General features: G+C 51.8%; 4 protein-coding genes across 4 annotated transcripts; all 4 read right to left on the reverse strand.

Annotated features, from left to right (window-relative positions):
- Positions 1–258: 258 nt before the first annotated feature.
- On the reverse strand, positions 259–3,773 carry BBA_02652 (centromere/microtubule-binding protein cbf5; the record flags this gene model as incomplete). The annotated part of the gene is made up of 7 exons (XM_008597749.1): positions 259–1,435; positions 1,496–1,652; positions 1,720–1,840; positions 2,467–2,993; positions 3,170–3,327; positions 3,376–3,460; positions 3,518–3,773. The coding sequence occupies 7 exons, from the start codon at positions 3,771–3,773 to the stop codon at positions 259–261; spliced, it is 2,481 nt and encodes an 826-aa protein (XP_008595971.1).
- Positions 3,774–8,489: 4,716 nt separating this feature from the next.
- BBA_02653 (carbon-nitrogen hydrolase) lies at positions 8,490–10,509 on the reverse strand (the record flags this gene model as incomplete). Its single annotated transcript, XM_008597750.1, has 5 exons — positions 8,490–8,854; positions 9,058–9,830; positions 9,891–9,903; positions 9,977–10,267; positions 10,353–10,509. 5 exons carry the CDS (start codon positions 10,507–10,509, stop codon positions 8,490–8,492), a joined length of 1,599 nt encoding a protein of 532 aa, XP_008595972.1.
- Positions 10,510–12,185: 1,676 nt separating this feature from the next.
- On the reverse strand, positions 12,186–14,648 carry BBA_02654 (carbon-nitrogen hydrolase; the record flags this gene model as incomplete). The annotated part of the gene is made up of 2 exons (XM_008597751.1): positions 12,186–14,037; positions 14,173–14,648. 2 exons carry the CDS (start codon positions 14,646–14,648, stop codon positions 12,186–12,188), a joined length of 2,328 nt encoding a protein of 775 aa, XP_008595973.1.
- A 3,546-nt stretch (positions 14,649–18,194) lies between these two features.
- BBA_02655 (carbon-nitrogen hydrolase) lies at positions 18,195–21,235 on the reverse strand (the record flags this gene model as incomplete). Its single annotated transcript, XM_008597752.1, has 3 exons — positions 18,195–18,233; positions 18,296–20,814; positions 21,100–21,235. The coding sequence occupies 3 exons, from the start codon at positions 21,233–21,235 to the stop codon at positions 18,195–18,197; spliced, it is 2,694 nt and encodes an 897-aa protein (XP_008595974.1).
- Positions 21,236–25,214: the final 3,979 nt, after the last annotated feature.

Genomic DNA, 25,214 nt, shown 5'->3' on the forward strand with positions numbered 1-25,214 from the left:
CACAAGTGAACCTTGAGGTTAATGAAATTCCTGCCTAAATCAATTACCAAAAAACGCCATTGTTTTCTTGCCGCAATCCGAGAGACACATGTTTTTACAGCACAGTCCTCTCCGTAGGAACAAAATGATCACCTCCATACATTGCATGCGCAAAAGCAACATCTCCCAAAAGAAAAATATTGTCCAAATGAACATATAACAAACAAGCAGCGCAGCTCTTCTCCATCAATCATCAGGCTTTGACAAAGTGCGAGACTCTCAATCGCTGTCATCGTCAGACTCATCCTTGGCCTTCTTGGCAGCCTTGGCCGCCTTCTTCTCCGCCTTTCTGCGCTTGCGATCCGCCTTCTCCTCAGCCGTCTCGCCCTCGTGCTTCTTGCGCTTCTTCTTCTCGCCCGCGTCCTCGCCGGCTGGCGTCTCCGCAATGTCCATCTTGTCAGCCTTTTGAGGCGTGGCAACGACGGCAGCAGCGGGCGTCGCCGCCGCAGCCGCAGCCGCCGCAGCGTCAGGAGCGCTGAAATCCTTGTACTCGGACGTCCACTTGGCGGGGGTCGCGTCGTTGGCGCGGCCAAACTTGTCCAGCTTGCCGTCGGCCTTGAGCTTCTTCTTCTCCTGGGCGACGGGACCGAGACCCCAGCGGCGGGGGTACAAGTCGCGCTCCATGATGCAGCGCTTAACCTTGGCCACCACACCGTGGTCACATGTGGACATCTCAACAGTCGACATTTGCGCGTACGCGAGGGCAATGGCCTCACCCTTGGTCGTCATCAGCACAATCTCCTCGTGGTGCTCGATGCCCGATTCGTAGCGGAGAAGACCGGGAAGCATCAGCTTGGCACCGTAGCACACGGCATTGACGGCGCTGTCCTTGACAACCAGGCGCTTGTACGAGGTCAGGAGGGTCTCGAGGGGAGAAATGACCTTGCGGAGATACGACTCGTCGCGCGTGTTGTCGTGGGTCCACTGCGCGTCAAGCACGTCGTGGAGGGTCACGAGCTGCTTGCTCTCGTCCATGGCTCCGGAGCGGACACGGCGCAGCTCCTGCATGTGGCCACCGACGCCGAGGAGAAGACCCAAGTGCACGCAGAGGGTACGGATGTAGGTGCCGGCCTCGCAGCTGACCCAAAAGACGCCGAGGTGACGGTCGTTGTCGAACTCGATGAGCTTGCTCTCGTGAATGGTTCGGATACGCAGCTGGCGCTTGACGGCGGAAATCAGGGGTGGGCGCTGGAAGAGAGCGCCAGTGAGCGTCTCGAGGGCGCGGGCGAATTGAGCCTGGCCGCCCGGCAGCTTGTCGTGCAGGCGGACAACGGCAACGTACTCCTTACCGGCGCCCTGCTGGGACTTGACCAGACGGGTGGCGCGGTCCACGCAGACAATCAGGCAGCCCGTGACCTTGGGGTCGAGGGTACCGCTGTGACCAGTCTTTTCGCATCTATAGCAGTAAGGTAATCAGCAATTGTTTTTTCCATCATCACCAGGCGTCGCTACTGACCGCAGAATACGCTTGACCCAAGCGACGACTTCGTGCGAGGAAGGGTTGGAAGGCTTGTCCAGGTTGATGACACCAGAGCTAATGTAGGACTTGATGTCACGCTTCAAAGGCGAGCAGCCATTGGGGATCGGGGTGAAGTGGCCAGTGCGAACAAGAACTGCCATTGCGTCAGTACATTACATCTTAGTTCAGAATCGCATTTTTCCTGGGCGCCATTGACTCACGCTTGTCGTAATTCTTGAGCAGCAGAGGCCAGTTGCTGGTGTCGAGCGCCGGTGTGCTCGCCTGGGGCTTGATGGAGTAGTCCTCCTCGGCCTTTTTGGTGGCCACAACTTCCTTGCCCATCTTGATTGTGTTTCTCGGCAAGAATTGTATCGGTCGAGTGTCGTTACAAGGCAAAACGTGAAACACGAGGGCGATGGTGATGTTTTTTGGCCTGCCTCTGCGTTTTGGTGGTTTTTCGAGATGGATAGCCAGCTTCTAAATTTTTTTTTCCTTTACCTTTGTGGGGACATTGACCGGTGCATGTGTGGCTAGTTCCGGGACGCTAGCTTAGTTATGGAAAGGCGGCGACGTCAGCCACGGTCACTAGCCACACTTTGAGGCCAGGAGCTTCTACCACTGGCAAATTTGATTTCAGTTATTGTAAGAAGCACGAAGATGCTGATATAATACGTCGGCCATCAAGGCCGTTCTCATCTATTTCATGAGCGAAAGGCTACATGCAAAGATTTCCAAGACTCCATTAGCGACGGCGTGTGAGCTTTTCTTACCGTGCCAAAAAAAAAAANAAAAAAAAAAAAAAAAGTAACGAACAAAAAGGTATCGTAAAATTTCCAAATGTTTGCGCTACGAAAAACAAGTTAAATAGCATTCCCGTTTCTGAAATCCTGCTCGTTCAAAGAGCGTCTTGAGGGGCTGGCAGAGTATCGACCATGTCCAGGATGGCTTAGCATGGGAGCATCACCTACGAAATGTCGAGTCTCGGATGGGCCACCGGCACTGTTTGCGACGTCGTTCAATTCGTACGATTCCGCGACGCCTTTTGGTTTGCTTTCCTCCCAAGAGTCGCCGTTTCTATCACCTCCTTGTGCCACCCCAATGTTATGGTCTCGCGCCAGCGCAGCGTTGGGCCAGGGCATAGAGGTCCCCTTGGTAGCGCTTGTCGGACTGTTGTACTGTGACGAGTATGGTGAGACGTAGCGTGGAAGCGGCTTTTCGGCCGGCTCAGTCATGGGTGAGTCGCCCCAGCCACTATTCGGGGCACGCTGGCTAGTCGGCGGCTCAAACATGCCGCCGCCAGGACTCTGGGGCGCCGGCCAACCCTTATTTGCCGTATAGATTGCTTCCAATTTGCGTAGGTATGCTCTGCGTCTTCTCTTTCCATTCCAGACGATGAACATGCCCGAAATAATCAAAAGTAGTACAAAAGCGCCGACAGCAATGCCCACCTTCGCGTTGAGGTTAAGGGGGCCGTTATCGAACCAGGCAGGATCGACTGTGGATATTGGTGTTGGTGAAGTAATGGTGAGAGTAGTTTTCGAAAAAGGATCACCGTCGACACCTACGGAAACTCCTTGCTCGGGCTTCTGGAGGCAGCCGGCATGAAGCATTATCACAACTGGGTAGAGGTCAGCGATGACAGATGGCTGGGCGGGAGATGCAGCAACATACAATTAGACAGGATGCGATGTTCAGCCGCCAGGCAGTCTCTGCAGCCGCGAAAATCGATGTCATTGTCAGAAGGCCACAAATCGCAGTATTCGTAGCCACGATCCTTGGCAGAGACATCATTAAAGATGGTCGCATTCATGAAGTTTGCGCAGGCCTTGCTGTAAATTGGTCAATACAGGTTGCTGGGTTGTAAAGAAAATCATTACCTGGTAACGCAAGGGTTGCTATGGAGCATATGATCTTTGCCAGGGACACCAAAGAGGCATGATGAGAGAGCATATCGCATGTTGTCTGCGACAGTTGAAGTTAGCTTGTTGTAGGGGCGTGTAATGACATGCTTCAACGTACATAGTGCTGCAGTGACATCAGTCTCGTTGTTGGGGCCGACGTAATGGCTGTTGACCTCGCACTGAACACACCCCTTGAAGATTTGGCTGTCGCCAGCGCCGAAGCTTTTATCACCGCATGCTATATCAGACTGAGAGGTAGACTCGAGCACATTGCCGCACTTTGTCAAACAAGGTGAGTTTTGATTGACCAGGACAGCTTGCGCCAGGGGTAGCGCGGTGGTGAGAACAACAAGACTGGTGCGAAGAGTATACATGGCGGACGCCAGTCAAGGCTCCCGTTTGGCGGCTTGTATCTCCCCAAAGAGCGTGCAGTCAAAAGCTTTATACAATGCAGTTCTCGAGCCGCCGCGATAGATTGCTGAGTCAAGTGATGGAAGCGAGACGGGCGGGCGAAACTATAGCGATGCAGTGCGGGTAGGTGCCGTCGGCTCCCGCAAACGGGACCCCGCAGAATGCGATGAATAGCGGCAAGGCAGCGTCAGATATGGGACCCGTTGTTGGTTGAGTGAATTGTGCGGCTGCGTTTCGCAACCTGTCTATGCTGGGTCGTTATACAATGTGGATTTGTGTGTATGTGAGTGTGTGTACGGAATACAGGAGTGCATGAGCCCGCAGTCAGGATGATGGGGAAGCAAAAGAGGTCGTAGGATCGATTTATTATGGCCCCCAATGAAAATAATCGACGGGCGGGAGAAGACAGGGTACGCGTACAACATGAGGGGCGGAAGGCTGGAGGGCCGACCCTTGCCAACGGGAGACGGCATGAGGGTGACTGACACTGGGTGTGAGAGACGAGATGGTTGGATGGTGATGATGCAGGTTGTTTGAAAGAAGATGGAGGCTAGAAAAGAGGGTGGCTTGGGAAATGCGCTACTTGGGGCCCTAAAAGGCAGGTATCTACAAGCTACAAGCTCGCTGCATGGCTCCTGTAAGCCTCCTGTAAGCCTCCTGCAAGCCCCCAAACAAAGGTGAAAGAGCCCTGGAATTCATATATGACGCCCTGTAAAGACCTATATACGGCCCTAAGACCATTAAGAAGCCCAAGCCGTACAAATCGTAGCCACTATCACATCTGCCCCATCACATCCCAGTATGCCGCTTCTGGTTGGCTAGCCTCGCATTTCACTCGGCGCTTACCTCGACGACTTCATTGGCCGTTGCATTATTCTGCATGCATGTCTCTGGTTTTGTTGTCACATTGCTCAACTCTACATGGGCATTGGGCCAGTTGAGTCCTCAATGCATCATTGATATGTCCAGGTTTCTCTCCATTCCTTGTCTTTTTGTAAAGTCCCGGCTTCCGCATTCGCAAAAGATGTGCGGAACCGCCTCGGCAATACAAATCTGGATCACCATAAAACGCCACTCAGAAGTATTGCTTTTCATTGTCTCACATGCGCATAGAATCGGCGAAACATGAATTTCTCTTTTCTCATGCTTACTTGTTTTTTGGGGTGGAACAATTGCTCTCGTGTTCGCTGTATGACAGATAGCAACTACGCGCTTGCCCAGGCAAAGCGCAAAACAGTAATGAAGAAATGGCATGTAAAACATTCACAGCAAATGTCAAAGCTGTGACATATCGATGTGCACGATGACACCCTGTCAGAAATTTTGACTCTTGTTTCACGCCTTGTGCTCAGTAGTTTCCGCGCATACATGCGGACATGCCAACGCATATCCAAGAGGTGACGGCGTCAAAATGGTAACACAGCAAGGAGATCCTCCAGGCTCCGTCAGAACTCGAAACATGTTTCATTCTTATTCAGAAACACGCCGCCAGAGATAGCTGTGGCGTTTGATTCGAACTGTGCGACAAGCATCGCTGCGTTTCAACAGCAGAATCGCCATGTCAGCACGACTTAGCTCAGCCCTTTCATTCATGTAAAGCCACTCCCGATAGAAATTTAAAGATGTGTAAACTTTTACTATAGCGTATCTTCTTTGCACATCTTTACTTTGATTATAAGACTCACTTCAATTTTATACCATTCTCTTACAGAAGAAATCAGCCGCTATTCGCTTCCATGCCAGCTCTCAACTCTGTGTTCCCTGCATGTAACAGCCCTGAAACTTGACATCATCAGTCGCAATCGCAATACCTCATTTGAAGCTGTGTCACATTTATGAAACGCGTCAGATTGGGACTGCATCTTTCTTGAATCCTCGAGCTTGAAGAGTCTCTGTCTGCTCCCGTGTAAAAGCATTTAAGTTCTCGACCGCCCTCTGCGGCTTGTAATCTTGATGGCTGTCAAAACTTCATTTCCACACTGCCTTGTTCGTCTTCTTTTCGAACCTTTCGAAAATTTTCGCTGCGGTGGTGTATGCTATGCCGGTGACAATGGATGACAAAGGCTCATCGTCGTTACTCATGGCTCACAGCGTCTCATGGCAGTGACCCATGATGAACGACTTGCAATTGAGATCTCATTTGCTCAAGGACACTTTTTCATTAATTCCAGAGCTCTTGATGAACATTTTGATTGTCATCCTTGGAAACGCGAGTCTTCTCTGACTGCATACCTTTTCACATCCTTGATGGCCCTCCGTCTCACTTCTTCGACATCAACATCACCGATGTCTTCCACTGCCTGCACAGGGGACAACACCTCTACACCAGTATACATACAAGCGCAGATTTTTTTGTCTCGGTCTATCTTTTGCTACCAACACTTCCACAACACTTCCACAACACATGAAACAACACATCAAACAACACATCAAACAACGCAGTTGATTCCTACACCAGGCATTGACGGTAGCTTGCCGGCAGTCCGGGCATTACACCCAGTTGCACTCACTTCATATGCGGTGCACAAAACAGCAAAGGTAGGTAACCAGAATTCCGAGCGAGCAAAGTCAACAGACTGTCAGAAGTATGGTGCGGTTTGGCTGATACTTGGTGAAGAAGGGAGGCCCAAGCTGTCATAGGCCACGGCGGTGGAGGTATAGGTGCCACACGGGAACAAGTTCCCGAAACCTTGCTCGTGAGCTGAAAAAGAAATTGAGTGAACGCTGCAGCTTCGGCATCTTTACACAGTTCCTCATAATTGTTGGTGCTCTGTCTGCGCCGTGCACGCACAGCATCGATTTACCGGTCACCCTCGATCGGGCGAGACCCGGAGCTCAATACGACAAACTTATTCGCTTCTTGATCTGGACTTTCAAGCTTGAGACTATCTATATGATGTCTATAAGTATTCAAGACTTCGGAAGCTTCTTTGCGTCCTGCTCAAAAGTCTACGATACAGAGCAAGCGCCTCCGACGAAGGACTTGCCAACCACACAAAGTCTTCTTCGATCCCGATCTCATCAGCCCAGTCTCTTATCCTCCCTGTACTTCTCATATCTTGAGGCACTGAAACTCCATCTAGTGCTACTAGGTGAGCTTGTACGACTGCGCAACGGTCTTGTTCGTTGCTGAGCCCCTAGTGGCTGGCTCAAACCCGTCTTTGGCTGTCCAATATACACGCCAAACATGTGTATTGCTGAAATACTAGCTCTATACACTGTTCATCTTGATGCTGTTCTGAGCTTTAGGGGGGCTTAGACACATCAGTGTTCTTGACAAGAAGTACCCAAAGTTGGTGCTATCATGCAAGCTGGGCCATCTTTGCAACGGTCTTTTCCGCTGCAATATCATCTCAGTTTGCTAGCTCAACACTTTTCTTACTACCTGGATCTTCGAGCATCTTGAAACAGCATGCCTCTTGGCAGGCTGTGGCGCAGAGCTACTGCTCAACTAGGTAGAGACAAGTCGTTTGACCCAGAATTTTATTGAGTATGTCTAGGATGCGTTCTAAAAGTACGACTATGATGACAAAGTTATAGATCTCTGAATCGGCGGCATTTCTCCGCCGACTTGACGCAACTTTATACGAGGTGTAACCCAAACAGCCATGCGGCAGCGTCGTCATTGCTGAAACTTGGGAAGCTCGTTCTGCGGTTTCGATGCTTACATGCGTCTCTTCACTTTCTGGAACGTTTCGAGTCTGCGATTATTCAGAGAGAGAATCACTTCTTTTACCAGAGACTCGGATAGGTCTTGTTCTCGCCCCAGGGTAACTAGCTTAATCGGGCGATACTGAACAGCTGCGCAACAATTTTTTCTTCATTGACGAGCATTTCTTACCAGCAGTAACACTGCCAACTGAGTCTGGGCGAGCGGACGAGTACGAAGCAATGCGGGAGCTTGACTGGGAAAGCAATGCGCAGCTGAGTCACTGCTGAGTCCCCCTTTCTCGGTCCAAAGTTTCTATCATATGGATATTGTCGCGCACGCAAACGCGCAACGCATCCTTGCTGTTGGCCGTTATTGGCAGATCGATGCGGCGCTCCGTCTAATCTCAGTACTAAGCAGCTTCACGAACACATTGTCGACAATCGGTACCCTCAAGTGGCAGGAATGAGCAACTTGCACCTGCCACAAAATACTTGACCACTCATACTTGCTTCTCGCACTTGCACTGTTCGCTCGAAGCGATGGACTCCTTTTTGCTGCCTCAATCATTTAACAAGATCGACTTGTTGGCGGTCTTAGATGGTCAAGTCACTGCTCTCCGTCGAATACTCCTCTTTTTTTTTNTTTTTTTTTTTTTTTTTGAGCGGCCAATATCCTTACATTCTCGGACTATCTCGGTTACTTGTTTCTCTGCCCTGGCTTTTCCCGCCTTTTCATACAATTTGAAGGCATTGGGACTGTTCCTCTCCACTTCATCACCCATTCTTCAACCGCGACTGATAAATTACCTCCCTCGCTCAGTGCCCCTCTGCTTTTGGAGCCGTCCAAAAGCACGGTTCAGACTTGGCAAAATTTAACAGTTTTCGCTACTTTCGTGTCCCTTTCCCGGCCGTATGGAGGTGCTGGCAAGCTTGCACTTCGAAGAATAGTTCTTGGCCGCGGGCTGCTTGATTGTGTTCGCTGATTGCGAGCGCGGGGCACATCATTACTACCATCGCCGTACCTTATCCTACGATGAAGCAGCCCATGACGCGTCGAGTCCCTCGACGAGCTGCGACTGTTCTCTTCCGACGGCTCTCTCGCCTTTCGACGGCGGCCTCTGCCCACGGACTGGCTGCGTTCGGTGGATGGACTTGTCGTCATGATGCTCGGACTCGCAAGAATTGGAATGATACCACAATCGTCTGGATCGGTCGGTAGCTTCAGTGCTACCAGCTTCTGGGCATTGCGCGACTTGGGAGATACCGGTCTCTTGATTGTTCTGGGATCGATTACGACTGCGCTGGCCGGATCCGATGCCAACGTACGGTCTGAGGAACGTGGCGAGCGAGAACGAGCTGCTCGTGGTGTTTTCGGCCGCATTGGCAAGACATTCTGGGCAGGAAAGAAAGCCACTTCTCGTCTTGTACTTTCGCCATCTTGTGCGAGCATCGACCATGGTCCGTTCCAACACTGGGGAGACGTTGAAATTGCTGTTCTCGGGTCCTCAAAGGGCGTTGTGGGCGTGGCCGGGGTTGCATTTTCGAATATTCGAGGATTCTCTCTTCTTAACATGCCGTAGTCTGGAAAACGCATACGACGGCTACCGGGATACGGTGTACTTGCCTCTGGCGAACGGACCTTGGCGCTGGAGTCTTTGGGGTCGGATGCTGCAGCCGCACGCACTATGTATTCAGTCGCCGATATCTCTCGAGGGATTTTGGAATTTAGTTTTGGAATGTCCAATTTCGGACGCGCCTGTCCTCTGCCTGTTGCCGGCCGCCCTACCGTCACAAGAGTGGGAAACACCCTGACCGCCGGGAGGGCGAGTCGCTTGGCGCCTTCCGCATCAAAGTCGTACTCGTGCGGGAATTCTTGCGCAGTATCGGATCCTCTGTATGATGTATCGGGTGTGAGAGGCCCTGTTTGAGGCGAGTCTGCGCTTGTCAAGGACTCAGTATCCTGCTCTAGGTTGGGGCCTGCCTCCATCCGCCGAGGGCTGAGTTTGTGAACCGGGTTCTTGGACGTGTCAACTACAAGAAGACCTTCTTGAGAGCTGCCAAGATAATCATAGACCAGTACTTCTCCGTCTTTGATGCCGAGCACGGCACTTGTTCCCGCATAGGTGTCTGGGCCCGTGCTGTTGCACAGCACGATCAAGGTTTCTTCTTTGCGCTTTGCTTCAACCAAGGGCTCCAAGCGGGCAACCCAGCATGACAAGGCATACTCGTCAGGCTTGTAAGGGGGCTTGGATGAGAAGTCTGGGTCCTCTTTTGCCCACGCCATTGAGATGATAGCGGCGTAGCTGTCCACCGCCAGCATGTGTTCGGCAAATGCTGTGGTTTCCAGATCATTTGAGAATTCTCTTTCACTATCAGTACGACACGTTAGCAGGGATATTTTGAACGCGTCTCAAAGGGTTTACACATACCCAAGGTCTGTGACTATCGAGCGGCGAGGCGAAAACCGACAAATTAGCCCTTTTTCTTGTCAGAGCCCTGGGTTTCTTCGACTTACACTGTCCAACCGTTATTTTGCCAAAGTCGGTTTTGATGTCGGAAAACATGGGCTCGTTCGTATTTATGATTCTCTCGGCATCATTTTCGACGGTCTTCCCAAACTTGTCTATCGCAATGGAGGAGCTAAACCACCTTTCCTCGGGGATTTGGCCACAGCGGGCATCGATCACTTCTGGGTAGCCGACCACGACGGTGCACCCGTACTTCACGGCTGCAGACTTGGCCCAGAGTTGCGTGGAAGTAGTAGTAGTCTCATATTTCCCAAGGTCCTCCGGTTTAAAGTCAGGGCCTTTGAGGGGAGGTTAGCCTTGCAAATGAGTCATGGAGACTAGCGGACTGCGTGTGACGAAAGAGGATTGCAATGTGGCACATACCTGAGAATGCCACTTTGGGAAGAACGAGGAAGTCGAGGTTCGATTCGACGGCAGTGGAAGTTTGTTTGCCGACCTTGTCCAAGATGTCATGAGCCTTTTTCATATTGGTTTCGACCTCCCCGGGCCGTGAGGCAAACTGAAGGCAGCCGACACGCATTTTGAAGGAGTGCGAGCTTCGACAATGTGAGATTATTTGAAGAGGAATATGTGCGCTTTTGGTTAACGGCCGTATGCGTTGGCCTCTCTGAAATGAGAAGTAGTGGACTCGAGTCTCGAATTCTTTGCTGCTCAAGCAAGCACTGATTACTTCTGGCTGCGAACATGCCAATGCTTTATATCAAGCGTAAGTTCTCAGTTACTCTGATTCTTGTTTTGAGGAGTTATTTTTGGACATTGGATATGGATTGTGCGGCCGATGGTTTATAATCCCCTCTGGCGCTTGACGGCGCTGGTTGCTGCCAATGTGTTCGTGGAGCTAGCCCTCCAAACACTCCGTAAATAGATACTTGCATCGCAGAGTTGATTTACATGCTGACTCATGTATTGAGCGGCTGTCATTATTGTCAGAATATGCGTTGCACAACGCGAGATTGGACATGTCGGCGACGTCCCCAACCCCCTCGCCACTGCGAGGTGATGGCCACGATGTCACAAAAATAGCCTGGTGCTCGTGTTACAATTCCCATCTCCTCTTCCATTTTTGGCACGTTCTCTTGACCCTTCTCTTCTTCATTGTCTCGGTACTTCAACTCTTGCGCTTCTGGTACCTCTTTGACAGCTGATTCTCAAGCAGCTCGGATTGCCTCCTGATGAGTGATTGAGTCGACGGATGAAATATCGGCAACGCCTAGTGGCGATATCGCTCACGTTGAGTCAGTCTTCTGTCCATTGCATGACTTTTACCCCAGGATTTTGGTCCCCATCTCGAGTCGTGTCTCCATGCTCTCCCCCGCACAGCACGTCGTACCGCCGCCCATCACATGTGTGTAGAACCGAGCAAGTGGCATTGTGATGTGATTGTTTATCAATGCAGCCCTTGAACCACTACAATGCTATGAATGGAACATGCCGTTCTATTCTCGTAAAAGGTGTGCTTGATATCGACAGTCAGCGGCCACCCCCCATTGTGCAACCCGTCGGACAACTGCACCGGGTTCTAATCATGTGATGGTGTCGTCGCACAACTTTGCAATGGGCGCGTCGCGCCGGCGAAAGACTTGGGTCGCTGTCACTCATGTCCACTCACACACTGCAATCGAGTCGCCCGTTGTAATTCGCCGTCGTAACTCGAGCGTCGTCGTTTTTTTTTTTTTTTGGCGCCTGTCTTCAGTGGCCGCTTCAATCATCTACAGCGTTGTGCATCTATTATTAGCTCTGCAGCAAGAAGTTCTTCTAAAAAAAATCATTGTCAGACCCAGGCATCATTAGATGTCGAAAACCTTTGAAAAGAAACACCCTAAAGATAGAAGCAGCGCATTTCAATGAGACGCAAACACCCCCTCCCCCCAAAAATAGTTGCGTTCAGGAGGACCAGGCGCGTCTCACGAGGACAAAGCTACTTTAATCTTGAGCATATTTATACCCTGAGAATGGAATCATCTTTGCTATCCGTTAAGTAGTCTAGTTGGTTTCTTGCCTGGCTTCTGGACAGGATCAGCTGTCATGGTCCACACATCTTCGCTTCAGCTATCCTGGTGGCAAATTAATCTGCAGACTACACAACAAAAATCGTCTCCCATACGCAAATACCAATTGCGTTTGCCAACACAGTCTCGTCCCGTAAGCTCCTTCAACAACGCCTGCTAGGCAGCGGCATATAGTCGTCTTCCCCCCTCATGCACAAGTACAACGAGCACTGGGGTCTAAAGACTCCTTATCGCCGCCGTTGTCTCGCGGCCCGGGCCCTTTTATTTCCAGAGCAGTCGGTAGCTGTCTCGACGTGCGCCGCCACCGCTCACCAACTTCCCTCTCCTTTCCCCGTGGCACCTCTCTTGGCACGAGTTTCAGCGCCGGCACCTGTCTAGCCGCCGCTTTGGGTCTCCGCGAGGGATCTTGCAGAGGGACCGAATTCTCCTTGGCCTTGGACCTGCCCAGCACCGGCAGCCGCACCTGGTATGCGGCCTGCTCATCATCACCGCCCATGCTGCTCGGGATTGAGACCGCGCCTGTTTGGCCCAAAACTGCAGTGGCAAATCCGGGCGCACGCCTCGCGTGACGCCGCCTCGCACGGATCGGCGAATACAGCGTCATATGGCTCATGGGAGTGTCCGCGATTGGCGTAGGCTCTGCCGAATACTCTAGCCAAGCGGGTTGCCTGGCCTTGGTCACGCTTCCATGGATACAGTTTGGCCGTGCCTCGCGAACTGCGCGGACTGGAGTCGGAGCAGCCAGCTTCAAGTTGGGCCGACCTGCGTGGCGAAGCTCATCATAGTCGTTGTGCGTTTCGAATCCAATATCGTTCTCCGGCTCTTGGCATTCCTCTTGGTCCTCCTCCTGGCTATCCCCTTGGTTCTCAGCCTCTGTGGAAAAGCCTTGCCTGGCACGCTTCTTTCTGAGCAGATGTGTATGGTATCGAATATGGTGCTCGGATGTCAAATTTTTGCCATGAACATGCTTGTATATGTCTTCTTCCTTGAAGTTCTCCGTGTTCGGCGTCGGCGAGTCTTCATGTTGGAGGGCAAAGGATGCAATTCTGTGCACGAGAGACAATTCCGAAGTGGCGTATCGCTCTTGCCATGGACCCCACCGCTCGGCACCAAAAAGTTGTGACTCGTGAGAGTAGGGCCAGCCTTCCTCCTCCCTCTCGGAGTACGAGTCATGAAGAAACGATTCATCGTCACTTTCAGAGAAATAGTCCAAACGATTTCCGTTATAATCGCCGTCACTCATTGTCGGCCGCATTGCGTCCATGCGATGTTGCCGCGTAGCTGGGGCGGCAACATGGGACTGCGTGAAAAGCGTGTAACTATCGTGGCTGCAGGAGGATGCAAATCCGACACTGCTACCATCAATTCTGAAAGGGCCGCTTGTGCGGTGCTCCCGTGGCCGTCGTGATGGTTCAGGCCAGTGATTGTCGTAATGCGAGTAGCCCTCCGCCTCTCTCGTCACTACGATAGCGTCCAAGGTGAGCTCCTGTACATCGGTCAGATTTGCCTGATGGGATCCTACGCCGTTTGTAGTGCGCGTCTCCGAGCCACCTGCATCTGCTCCTTTGTCTGATGGGCCTGCTTGGAGGTACGTCTGCGATGCCAGGGTATCTTCATATTGGTCTTGGGCCTGAACGGGCTCAAGGCTCTGCAGCCTAATTTTTGCGTATGGTACGGCGTTTGTGTCAACCACAAGCAAGGACTCTTCATCACGGCCAAGGATACCGTACAGTGAAACTTCGCCAGACTTGACACCAATGACCGTGCTCGTGCCAACGTAGGTGGTATCCCCTTCAGCTCCGCACCTGTTTCCAAAAACGATGATGGTTTCTTGATTGGAGTCAATAGAGATAATGGGCTGTAGTCGAGTGAGCCAGTACAACAAGGTATCCATGTCTGGCTCCTTGGGCTCGAGAAAGAACTCTTCTTGGTCAGCATTGGTGCACCACGCCATGCTCAGCACTATAAGCCGCGCGCCCGTCTCGAGCGCATGGTTGGAGAATTCGTAGGCTTCCCATGGTGCTTCGAACTTGTAGGGGCTAATGACGATGTTAGCGTGAATTCTGTTGATATATAAGGGGGTATAGGCGCTACAAAGATGTGACGCGTCCATTTTTTGAGCGTATAAAATTCAGTCCCCTCTTAATTTCAACCAGCTGCCAGGGTATGCTCACTTGATGTCCATGCAGATGCCAAGAACGAGATGGCCCAGCCCTCGGACATGGCCGTTGTAAAATCCGCCGCCGCCTTCGAGCGCCCACGTTTCGTCGGTATAGTAGAGATGTGACTTCCTGTAGTTTCCCACGACATCGCCGTCGCCGTCGATGATGATGGCCGAGTTATAGTACTCTGGGTCCGCAGGCCAGCTGCGCCCCGGATCAACTTTCTCTGGGTAGCCGGCGACGACGGCGCAGCCGTACTTGAGTGCGGCCTGCCGTGACCACGTCGCGGTGATGCCGGTCTCGGCGAGCTCCAGGTGCGGCGAGATGTGGCCGAGCGACTTGAAATTGTAGCCAGAAAAGGCGAGCTCTGGCAGAACGAGCAGGTCAATGTCTTGCGGGTCGGCCCGGTCCAGGATGGCGTCTGCTCGCTCGACGTTTCGGTCAGTCTCGGCGAGCTGCGGCGCGAACTGGAGACAAGCTATACGCATTTCGATGAGAGCCCAGAGCGACGCGGCCAGCCGAATCGCTTCCTGAGGCTTTGATGCTGAAAGATCTATGCTGTGACTGAGATGGCACCTTGGAAAACCAAGACTTAATAGTGGAGATTTTGCACGGAGCGTACCATCAAGACCGACAAACGGTCGTCAAACATATCGAGAGCGCTTAAAAAGGCCACCATGTCGAAGTATCACGAGTGGGTGTCTGAGCGAGAAGACCACAATAAGTATTAATTTCTCGGGTTCCAAACGACACAATCCTGTGCATCATCTAGAAAAAAATTTCTCCTGTCTCGGACCAGATGCGCGTATCTCGCTGTTCTTGTTAGTTGGGCACTGGACTGGGGCAATTTCGTCTCTTCCCGTCGGGGCAAAGTTACACGCTACTCAAAGTAGCCGACTCGCATCAGGCCATTACACGGTACGACACCGGAAGTGACAAGTTTCGTTTCAGTCATGGGTCATGATACAAAAAAGATTTTTTTTTTTTTTTCAATTTTACAGATAATCCAAACTCCAACGCAAAGGGTCCACAAAGTAAACAATACCTCTGTGCAATGATGAAGGTCTGGTCAAAGATCTAGCAAAAGAACTGCGATATGGCATCACACCAACAATGTGACACACCGATAGGTAGAATACACTTTTCCTGCTCATTCTCTTCTTTTGTATCTTTCCTACTCCCAGCGGATTCTCAAAAACAGAAAAAAAAAAACAACAAAAAAAAACAACAAAAAAAACGATTCGCAATACCTTCCTTCTCTCCTTCAAATACATACGCTACCCTCGATTTCATGCTAGCGCTGGCACTCGCATACCCATATCTTTCTGCGTGTCGAGTAATATCCCCTTGATGGTCATTGTCAGCATGGATCTATCCTCATTTAGACAATTCAAGTCTCCCATATTCGAGATGAACGACATGGCCTTCGGCGTTGACGGGTTGAACGGCAACGAACCTCGCACCAACCACTTTAGAACATCATCATGCGCAATATGAGTCCTCGTAACCATGGCAAGTTCGGGGGCATGGTTTCCCTGCTTCTGGTGAGCACTTTTCTCCAGTTCCAAGTTAGTTTGTCTTTTTGTCGCTATTGTTGCACCATAAAGTGACAGCTGTGCTATGAAAGAAAAGGCGTAACACGGGCGTAGCGCCGCGTTCGCGGACTAGCATTGGATCTTCTCACGCCGCGACAGCTTGCCCACGATAGCCTCACGGCGTTCTCTCCTAAACTATCGCTCTTCTATATTATGGCGTGGTCAGGCACAAGGTGAAGCAGGTATGTCAGCTGCACATCACTCCCAGCAAAGCGGCCAACCGAGCCAGCATCTGGTCGATTCTGACATATCAACGGCTACTTCTGAATGAACGCTTCTTTTTCTCTTCCCCGTCTTCTTTCCTCAAGTGTGCTCCTTACTCGGCGCTCACGAAAGTTTTGTCTCGAACTTTTGGTGCGTACGCGAAATGGTCGCGCAGTTGCAAAGCTAGGATACGAGCCAAGGCACAGAGGAGGATTTGGCCAACCATGGTGAATTTCCGGTGACTGCTCATGAACTCTTACAGGCTTTTCAGGTTTATTTTCTGCTTACGCCACAGTGTAAAATCTTTTTGTAGGAAAGCTCACAAAGACACATTAGCAACGTTGACAAGGCAAGACCTGGCTGTGACCTCTTAATATTTGAATCTCGGGCAGTCAAGCCTCTCTGTGTATGCTTCGCTGATGACCTGCAATTATATTCTACTCTATCTTGATTAGAAGAAAAGCAAGTCAGGGAGAACCATTTCAGCACCTCAACATTTGGTAGCTCTTCTTGCGGCCCAGACACAGCAGTTGCTGAGCCAGGACAGCCGGCTCCAATCGGTGTACTGATAGGTGAAATCCCAGCCTTGTTCTTTTTTTTTTTTTTTGCCAACTCCAGAGACACAACAGAGCGCATAAGCGGCACGAGCGGCCTCCCCTCAACGTTATGGTGGTCATTCTGCGTGGCGTCGACCCGGCCGGCAGCAGGCTGCAGGACCTCCCAGCCCCCTCAGCGCGTATATACCACCTCTTATTGGTACAAATTGCTCTCCCGGATAATCACCGCAGTTATAGCCCTTGCTGTGCATCCCGCCCCTCCTCTACGCTGCGCAAAGTTGTACATTGGCCCAGTCACATCACCGCTGGATTGGGACCCTCAACTCGTGTCGCTTGAGCAGCTGATGAAGCTCCAGGAATCCCTGCAAAATGTCATGAATGGTGATGGTGGTGTTGTGTATTTCGGATAATTGTCTGACGGACAAGCGGTGCGGGGGGTCTCATGTCCAAGCCACATAATGTCCTACCTAACAAGCTGTCCATGGTGTGTCTATGCATACCCTTCGTGTCACTCACAGAGCAGCATAGTGCGTGCATAAAATAGGGACAGGCGGCAAGCGTTGTATAATGGATATTATTCTAGTGATCGTGCCTTGCGGTCAAGGAAATCATATTTGATTGCTATTCCAAGAAAAGACGACATCTGCAGAATCCATGACACAGAGTTCAACGAAATTCAATACTCGCTGTGCTGAAATTCCAAAGAAAAAAAAACAAGTAACTGGAATCTTATGCCATAGAAGCCGTTGGCTTGTAGGGAAGAATGACTGCGACAAGGGGGGGTATCGTTCTAGCTGGGATAGAATGGTACCGTCCGGCTCTCACTTATCCAGTTCGTGCCATGCAGATGAAGAAAAGAAGACTGAAAAACACACAAAAACATGGAGAGAAAAAAAACTCCTACTCAAATGTTTTTCCTTGAATCTGTAATGAGATCCAAAAACAGAACAGCGTGTCGCACAGGACGTGGTGCTAGGTGACCAAGTCCTGAGACGACTCATTGCACTTCCCCTGCCTCATTCCGTCTCTTTCTTGACGTTGCCGCCGTAACCGTCAAGGGTGTGTAACTGCACCTGTGCAGGCAGCAGCCTTTTCGGCCTGGGCTGAGAACAGACAAAGATATTGGCCCGCGCTGTAGAACATACCAGAGGCAGTCTGCTCGCGCCACCCAACTCAAGCCATCGCAGACATCTGCACTGCGGTGGGCGTTTTCTCTTCTGCATATGTGATGACAGATGCTTGAAGAAGAGTAAACTCTCCCGTTCTCTCGTCATCCCCCTCAAATTCAACATCAAGCGGAATATACGACATCGCCTTTGGTGTAGGTGGATTGAAGGTCGATGGTGCCGTTGTTGGCCTTTGAATATCCTGAGCCAGGGCAACAGAGTGATCGGGACTCCTTGTCGTGGTAAGTGGCGCACTCACTGGACCCCGATTCGCATCTGACCCAGCCACGACAGTTTGTGTCTCTGCGTGACGACTAGAAGTGCTAACAGTAGAGCCGCTTTCTCCATGTCTGCGTCGTTGCTCCGCGTCCTGACTTGCCGCCGGCCCATGATTACGACATCTAGATGAGCGGTGGGACCTGCCGTTGGTGGCCGATGAACTAGATCGACGACCGTGCACCGGGCAGTTGGGGCAGATGATAGCTTCGACTCTCTCAAATTCCAGTCTGTCTTCAGCACGACTCGACTGTCCGGATCGATGATGGCGCTGGCTGCGCGAGTTGTTCCTGTCAGATGGCGCAGAATTTTCTCTCCTGTTGGATGACCGCCTCACTCTATGATGAAGGACATCGTTGCGGGTGGAGTCTGCAGAGCTGGTGCGGTCTCGTGAGCCTACAGGTGCCTTTCCGCGCACATCAGCAGGTGCGACAGGTGTACCAGGTGCACCGGGTGCGCCGGGTCCTGGCTGCCTTCCGCGGCTGATGGTTCGAGGGCAGCTGTCTTCCTTGATCGCTGCCACTGGAGAGAAGCTGTAGTACTCGTCTCTGGTTGAGAAGGAATTGCTACGCTGATGATATGCGGCAGCTCCGATAGGTCGGTAATATTCCAAAGCAACGGGGGTGGGGATGACCATTCTGCGCGGAGCATCTCGGTCGAGGATGCTAGGACTGGCCGCTATTGGCACAGATGAGGACCATGGCGATGTGTCCTTGTCCTCTTTGTTGTTGGAACGGCCATGTAATGTCGGCGTAGGCCCCTTGCCTGAATGCAAAGTAGCACTTTTGGCGGGCTCTTCGGCATATACCCCGTTCGCATATATCTCCTCGGGCTGTTCAACGGAGCACGCACGATTCGACACGTTTTCCAAGTGCTGCGAGACGACAGCGTATTCACGTTGGCTCAAGGCGGAACTGGAGCGGTCTCTGGTGCGAGAGCGGCTGGCATTGCGAGACTTGGGTGAAGAAGGCCTCTTTGGAGTTTTCCGGCGCTCATCATACTCCATGGGACCTTGGGGCACTGCAGTCACAGCTGTGCCGGGCTCTGGCGTCTTGGCAGTTGCGAATCTGCTACTGGTTCGGCTGCGTGACCTAGCAGAGCCTAGAGCATGCCATGGAAATGGTTCAGGCTTGCGGCCGATGGGCGTGCCTGGGAACCATCCACCAGCGGAGTTTGGCGTGCGGAGGGCACTGTCTGGTTGGCGGGAATACCACGAAGACGCCACTGGCGACATGTCCTCAAACGGAGTAGTAGGCGAGAAGTTGGAAGAGAACTGGGCATCTGTCTTGATCTTGACATAGCCGCCATATATCTTCTTCTTTTGAGGATAACCACTCAAGGGCATGCCACTGTGTGGATATGGTGTGCTGTCTTCCGGCGGACGAGGGTTGGAGCGGATGGTTAGCGTGGATGCCTCTGATTCATCCGACTTGACTGAGTGAAAGGAAATCTCTGATTGAAACGATTTATTCGACAAGACAGACCTGGCACTAGCTGGGTTGGAAGGATGTATTTGTCGCGGCTGCATCGGCGGAGATTGTGGAATAATAAGCTTGGGTCGAAGAGCCTGGTCCCTTGGGCTTGGCAATGAGGGTTGAGGGATCGTGATGGGCCCTTCTGTGGCTGGTGACCGAAATGTTGCAGCAGAGTTGGCAGCTGATACGTCAATCGGCGTCACAGATTTCTTCTCGGTAGGATGCTTGGGCTCAGTAAGCTTGTCTGGCGTGGGGGCAGCGCCTGTTGATACCATGCCCTTGGGAGCCGGTATCAACGGGGAGTTTGCTTCTTCTTTGGACACGTCCCCTGGAAACGTTGGCACCATAGGTGGCGGCGGAGGAACGAGATTTGCTTTCCGTTGAGGCAAGCGGCCTCGAGAGGGATCACGACTGGTGGTAAAAGGGGCATCAACGAGACTCAACGACACGGTGGACTTATTAGCCATGCCAGATGAGCTGATGTCTCTTCGTTCAGCTGCTTGGGCTTGCGATGGTGCCCGCGCCTCCGCTTCCAAATCGCTGCCTTGGTCCGACGTTGCCGGTGTGCTATGATCGGGAGCAGTAGGATCAGACCCGGTCAAGGATGAGTTCTTAACTTCGTCCGGGTTGACTTGCTCCTCTTCTTCTTCTGGGCGGTACACAAGCTTGGCGAATGGTGGCTCCGAAGTGTCCACGACAAGAAGTTCCTTTTGTCCGCGGCCCAACAGACCATAGACATTGACTTCCCCGTTCTCAATTCCGATGACGGCACTAGTACCAGCATACGTCGCATCACCTTCACTACCAGTTCGATTGCAAAAGACGACGATAATTTCACCCTCGGTCTCGGCGCGGATGAGCGGTTCCAGGCGGGTGACCCAGTAGGTCAAGGTATCCATGTCAGGCTCATTGGGCATGCGCGAGAACATGCGAGACTCCTCTCTGGTCATCCATGCCATGGACATTATGACGATGTTCGTCTGCATTTCCAGGACGTGGAAGGCGAATTCATAGGCATGCCACGGTGCCTCGAATTTGTAAGGATTGATGTCCATGCAGATTCCGATGGAAGTATTTCCCACACCGGGGATGAAGCCATGATAGAAGCCTTCGCCTTCGAGTGCCCATGACTCGTCGGTATAGTAAAGAAACGACTTTCGATAGTTGGCAATGGTTTCGCCATCGGCGTTTACAACAATGGCCGAGTTGTAATATTCCGGGCCAGTCGGCCACTTGGGAGAGACGTCGACTTTTTCCGGATATCCGGCAGTGACGACGCATTCGTACTTCAAGGCCATGGTGCGCGCCCAGAGGGAAGTGATGCCAGATCCCGAGGGCTCGAGGAACGGAGAGATCTCGTGCAGCGACCTGAAGTTGTATCCTAAGTTGCATGCATCAGCAGACTGGACGACACAGCAAGCGACCAACAATCTCAAAAGTCGGGACAAAGCACGTCATGGGTGATCAATGTATACAAAGGAGCGGCATGACGGACGTGTGCAACACGGGAAGCGAGTCGCGTGCGACATTGTTGCCCAGCAAAGACAGCATCTTGCACCCGCCGTTGCACACAGATGTTGTAGCATGCACCTGACGGCTCCAGTTCCCGACTGAGAGACGGTGAGGAGAAAAATGGACGGGGTTTATTGTGCTATGTCAGACTTACCCGTAAAAGCCAGTTCAGGTAGCACCATGAGGTCCAGCTCCTCGACGTTGGCCTTGGACAGGACGGCATCGGCTCGGTTCAAGTTGTTCTCGATATCGCCCACCTTTGGCGCGAACTGGAGACAACCGATGCGCATCTTGACGGCGTCAGTCACTGCAAGACCAGCTTGCTGTGAGAGATTTCGAGAAAGACGAGAGGGTGTATCGGTCCCCTTTTTTCTTGTCCAGCGATGTTGAAGGAAGGATCGCGGCTCGAATCGTCGGGCGGGGTTGGCTAAGTTGGCGGCGGACCAACTTAGGAATACAGTGGTTGGTAGCGACGCTCGTCTTCTCTTTACCGCTGTGCGCGCTCCGTCGTCGTCTCTCAACAACACCAACAACTCCAGCAGTAGAAAAAGACGGCAGCAACAGTGGTACGAATGTCAGAGTCTGTACATGGGATTGGGAGCTAATCAACTAGTACAACGTCAGAAAAGGAGAATTGAGAAGTTCGCACACAGGCTCGGAAATGGGGCGGCCTGGAGAGAAAAGGGATCTACTATTCGTATTGTGGGTTGGTCCTCAGCGCCTAGTTACGGATACTCACGCCGCCAGAGGAATCCTCCAAGAAGGAACAGACAGGGCTCCTCAAGGTCAGGCTGGTAAGTGGTCAGTGGTAGGGCATCAGCAAAGAGGGCGGAGGAGAAGCAGGCGCCCAAGAAGCAAAAACCGACTGACTGGCTGGCTAGAGACATTGCACACACACACGGACAGCCGTTGAACGGGGCGGTGATGCAGCTTGGCTCCAGTGGCTTGCCGGTGACAGCTTCAACCAGTCAGAGGGCGGCTCTAGGCGCTGGCCGCTGCAAAACTACAGGGGGGGGCCAGCCACCGCACCTACATAGGTAAGCTGAATGCATGCAATATCGATATTTCGTGTGTATCGACCAGGCCAGTAAAGGACTCCGAGATATGTACCGGACCACGACGATGAGAAGGATTGAATTGAGGGGGCTTTTTCTGGTCTTGCAGCGGCTGGTGTTGACTGCTGCCACTTTTGAATATATCATTTGGAATATATCAAGTTGTTGTGCGACCCCTATTTGCTTGTTGATCTGCTCACTGTCGGGATAGATGGACTGCGGACATCTGTTGTCTTTATGAAGTAATGGCGAAATGGCGAAATGACGAGAAAGCAAGATGGGCGACATGGGCGACATGGGTGAGCCAAGCAAGCCAATTTAGCGAGCTTTACTCCACTGGCAGCCTCGTTGGGTCGCGCGCGTTCGGCGCTCCGTAGCACCCCGATCATCACCCGCTGGCGCATTCAAACCATGTCCGCCATCGCACGAGCCCTCAAGGTCGCCGCTGCCGAGCATGATGTGATGAAGAAACGCTGGACTTCTGCACTCAAAAAAGCTGCAATGCAACGGTTCTCGACTGTCGCCAGCCCGACGTGCGCCCCCATCCCCAATCAAGCTTTGCCAGAACGAATACACCCCACTAGTTGGTATAAAATACTGCCCAGCCCCCAACATGGCACTTGTTTCGTTTCGATTTTTTTTTTTTTTTTTGTTGTTGTTGTTCTTCCAAGCAACGGAAACTGTCCGCGCGTGCCTCTGTTGAAAATCGCAAAAGGCGAGCACGGACTGCAGAAGACGGAGAAACATTGCTTCTCGCATTGGCAGTTGACAGGCAAGTACGGCAAGTCAAGCCGGCCATGCATACATGAGACAATGCAGTTAATATAAGTGCACCCACACCCTGGCAAGGCTGCGCTGCCAAATTTGGCCACACAATTGCGGCCGAGGATATGAGAATGCGCCTTGTCTTGGAAACCGCTTTCCCATGTCGCTCAGAATGTTACTTAGTTGCCGAACATTTGGTTATGACCTTGTTACCCCATCTGACCAGCTCTGCTCGACTTCTGTTCATAGTATTAGCTGCTAGGACGGTCATATGCTACAGTGAATGTGAGCCTAGTAGCGGTCTGGCCCAAAGTTTGCTCTCGGGTGTTGCCAAACTTGTTCTTTCGTAGCCCTCCTCCGTCTCCGTCGAGGAGAGAGACACTGACTGGTATTAGTCTGGGTTATTAGTCTGGGGAAACGACACACCATGGAGACGCGGCTTGACAGCTTGACAGGCAAACAGGCTGGTGCCCTGTCGGAAAGACTCCGTCAAGGCGCAAATCAAATCCTCGTCCTTGTCACATTTCTGCCAGACCGCTGCCCCACGCGCGGCCTCATTGGCCCAAAGCGCATCCTACAAGCACACCATCTCTCGTCAAGGGACATTGGTTAGTGTATAAATTGATGTGCGCTTCTCCTGCAGCTTATGGTATAGCCCGCCCGAGCACATATTCCGCAGCCCTCCCCTCCCTTCCTTTCCCGTCCCGTCTCGACTGTGACTGTATAACTGGAAAGTGACTACACAATGCGCGGTAATAGACTACCAATGACAAGTTCTCTCCCAAAAAGTCGGCCATCCTTTTGGGTGCCATCATCATGTTGTGTAACGCGACATGTGAGTTTTTCTTTCCTCGTCCCGAAATAAATACCGCTCATGACACGCAAATGCCGTTTTCAATTCACGACATTTCCGCGTATTATTTACTCAGCGGCGAGCAGAAAGCTCAAATAGCATCAGAAAGCGCTTATTTCGCTCCCCAGCGCAAAAAGAGCACTGTAGACGGCCCGTGCCGGCCATGTATGGACCCAGACAACTAACCCGGTTACCTGATATCTATGCGTACCTACTTTTGGTCGTCCTTGGCAGCCCGGAGCAGCGCGCCGCCCCATTGCCAGAACATCTTTGACGCCAACGGGTTCTCGTCACCCGGAGATGAAGACTTATATCTGCCAGGGACAACCGGAAGCCCTGCGAAACCCGAAAATCAAAACGTGTACATTAAAGCGCATATTCCCCCGTTCTCCTTCACATCTTACCCTAGACCTTTTAACATCAAATGCATGTTTGTAAATCGTGACAGCAACTCGTCCAACATCCCCATGGCTAGTCGGCCAAGCTGTTACATCGCAGCACCCTCTCTGTCACGCCACAAGCCCCGAGCCGCCCGCGCAAGGCAAAGCAATGGTACCTGTCAAGTGGTATTCCTGCACAAGAAGGAGGATTTGTCGGGCTCATTGGACAATCATTCAATCGCACACCGCCAATTGCCAAAGCACGTCTTTCACACTATTTCTCACCCAGAGACGTGGCGCATTGCTAGCCGCTGGGAGGTATAGCAGGCTGGCTCCCAGCGGCTGTGACGCTTCCGGGACTGGACACCTGCCTGCCCAACTATTACTGTTAAAAGATGTGTGAAAACTAAAATTAAAGACAAATGGGCTTTCATTATTGAATTTTAGGTATAAGTTAGATATTTTCCCCATCTCTGAAATATAGTTGCTGCATCATCTGACCTCTCGTGCGCAGGCATGATGGCGGCGTGTAATGCCAACGCCCGGCTCGCACCGCATCAACCCTCAGTTGTCCTACCCAACTGCACAAGATTTATCGTAGGTTGTGTAAATATTTTCATGCAATGGTTCATGCAACTCTGCAACATTGACTGCAATGCGAACTCCGCCGCCTATTCCCAATTACTTGGTCGGAATTCTTATACATTGCTGACGGCTTACCTCTTCGCGTTGGCACAGTGCATGGTATTCCGACACTTGAACAAAAATACAACTACGTGCTTGCAGCGTACTCTGTAACCGTTGTTTTTTTTTTTTTTTTTTTTTTTTCACGTGGCTCTCTAATACAGACACACGCTGCTTTCGAAGAGATGGGCACATTTGCTATGCCTACAAATCGTTCAGGCAGACCCGGCGCGGGAGCCTCGATGGCATCGTGACCCCTCTTCGGCCGACGCATGTAACCTGTAACCTCTTTGTCTGCAGACTGGCATAGCGCAGGATCATTATATTATGTATATCGTCATGTCCAATCACACTGATGATCCTGTCAACTTGACGGGCATGCATGCCCACTGAAAGCCATTACCGGCTATCGTCAGTGGCACGCCACCAAGCCACGAGGCGGCAAAAAATGCAGGTGGAATGAGCAGCGAATGATCACGATTACGTTTAAGTTGTTGCGATATTCGAAAACTGTCCAACAGTGATACAGGCG

The sequence above is a fragment of the Beauveria bassiana genome (assembly GCF_000280675.1).
Source record: "Beauveria bassiana ARSEF 2860 unplaced genomic scaffold BBA_S00005, whole genome shotgun sequence".
Lineage (NCBI taxonomy): Eukaryota > Fungi > Ascomycota > Sordariomycetes > Hypocreales > Cordycipitaceae > Beauveria > Beauveria bassiana.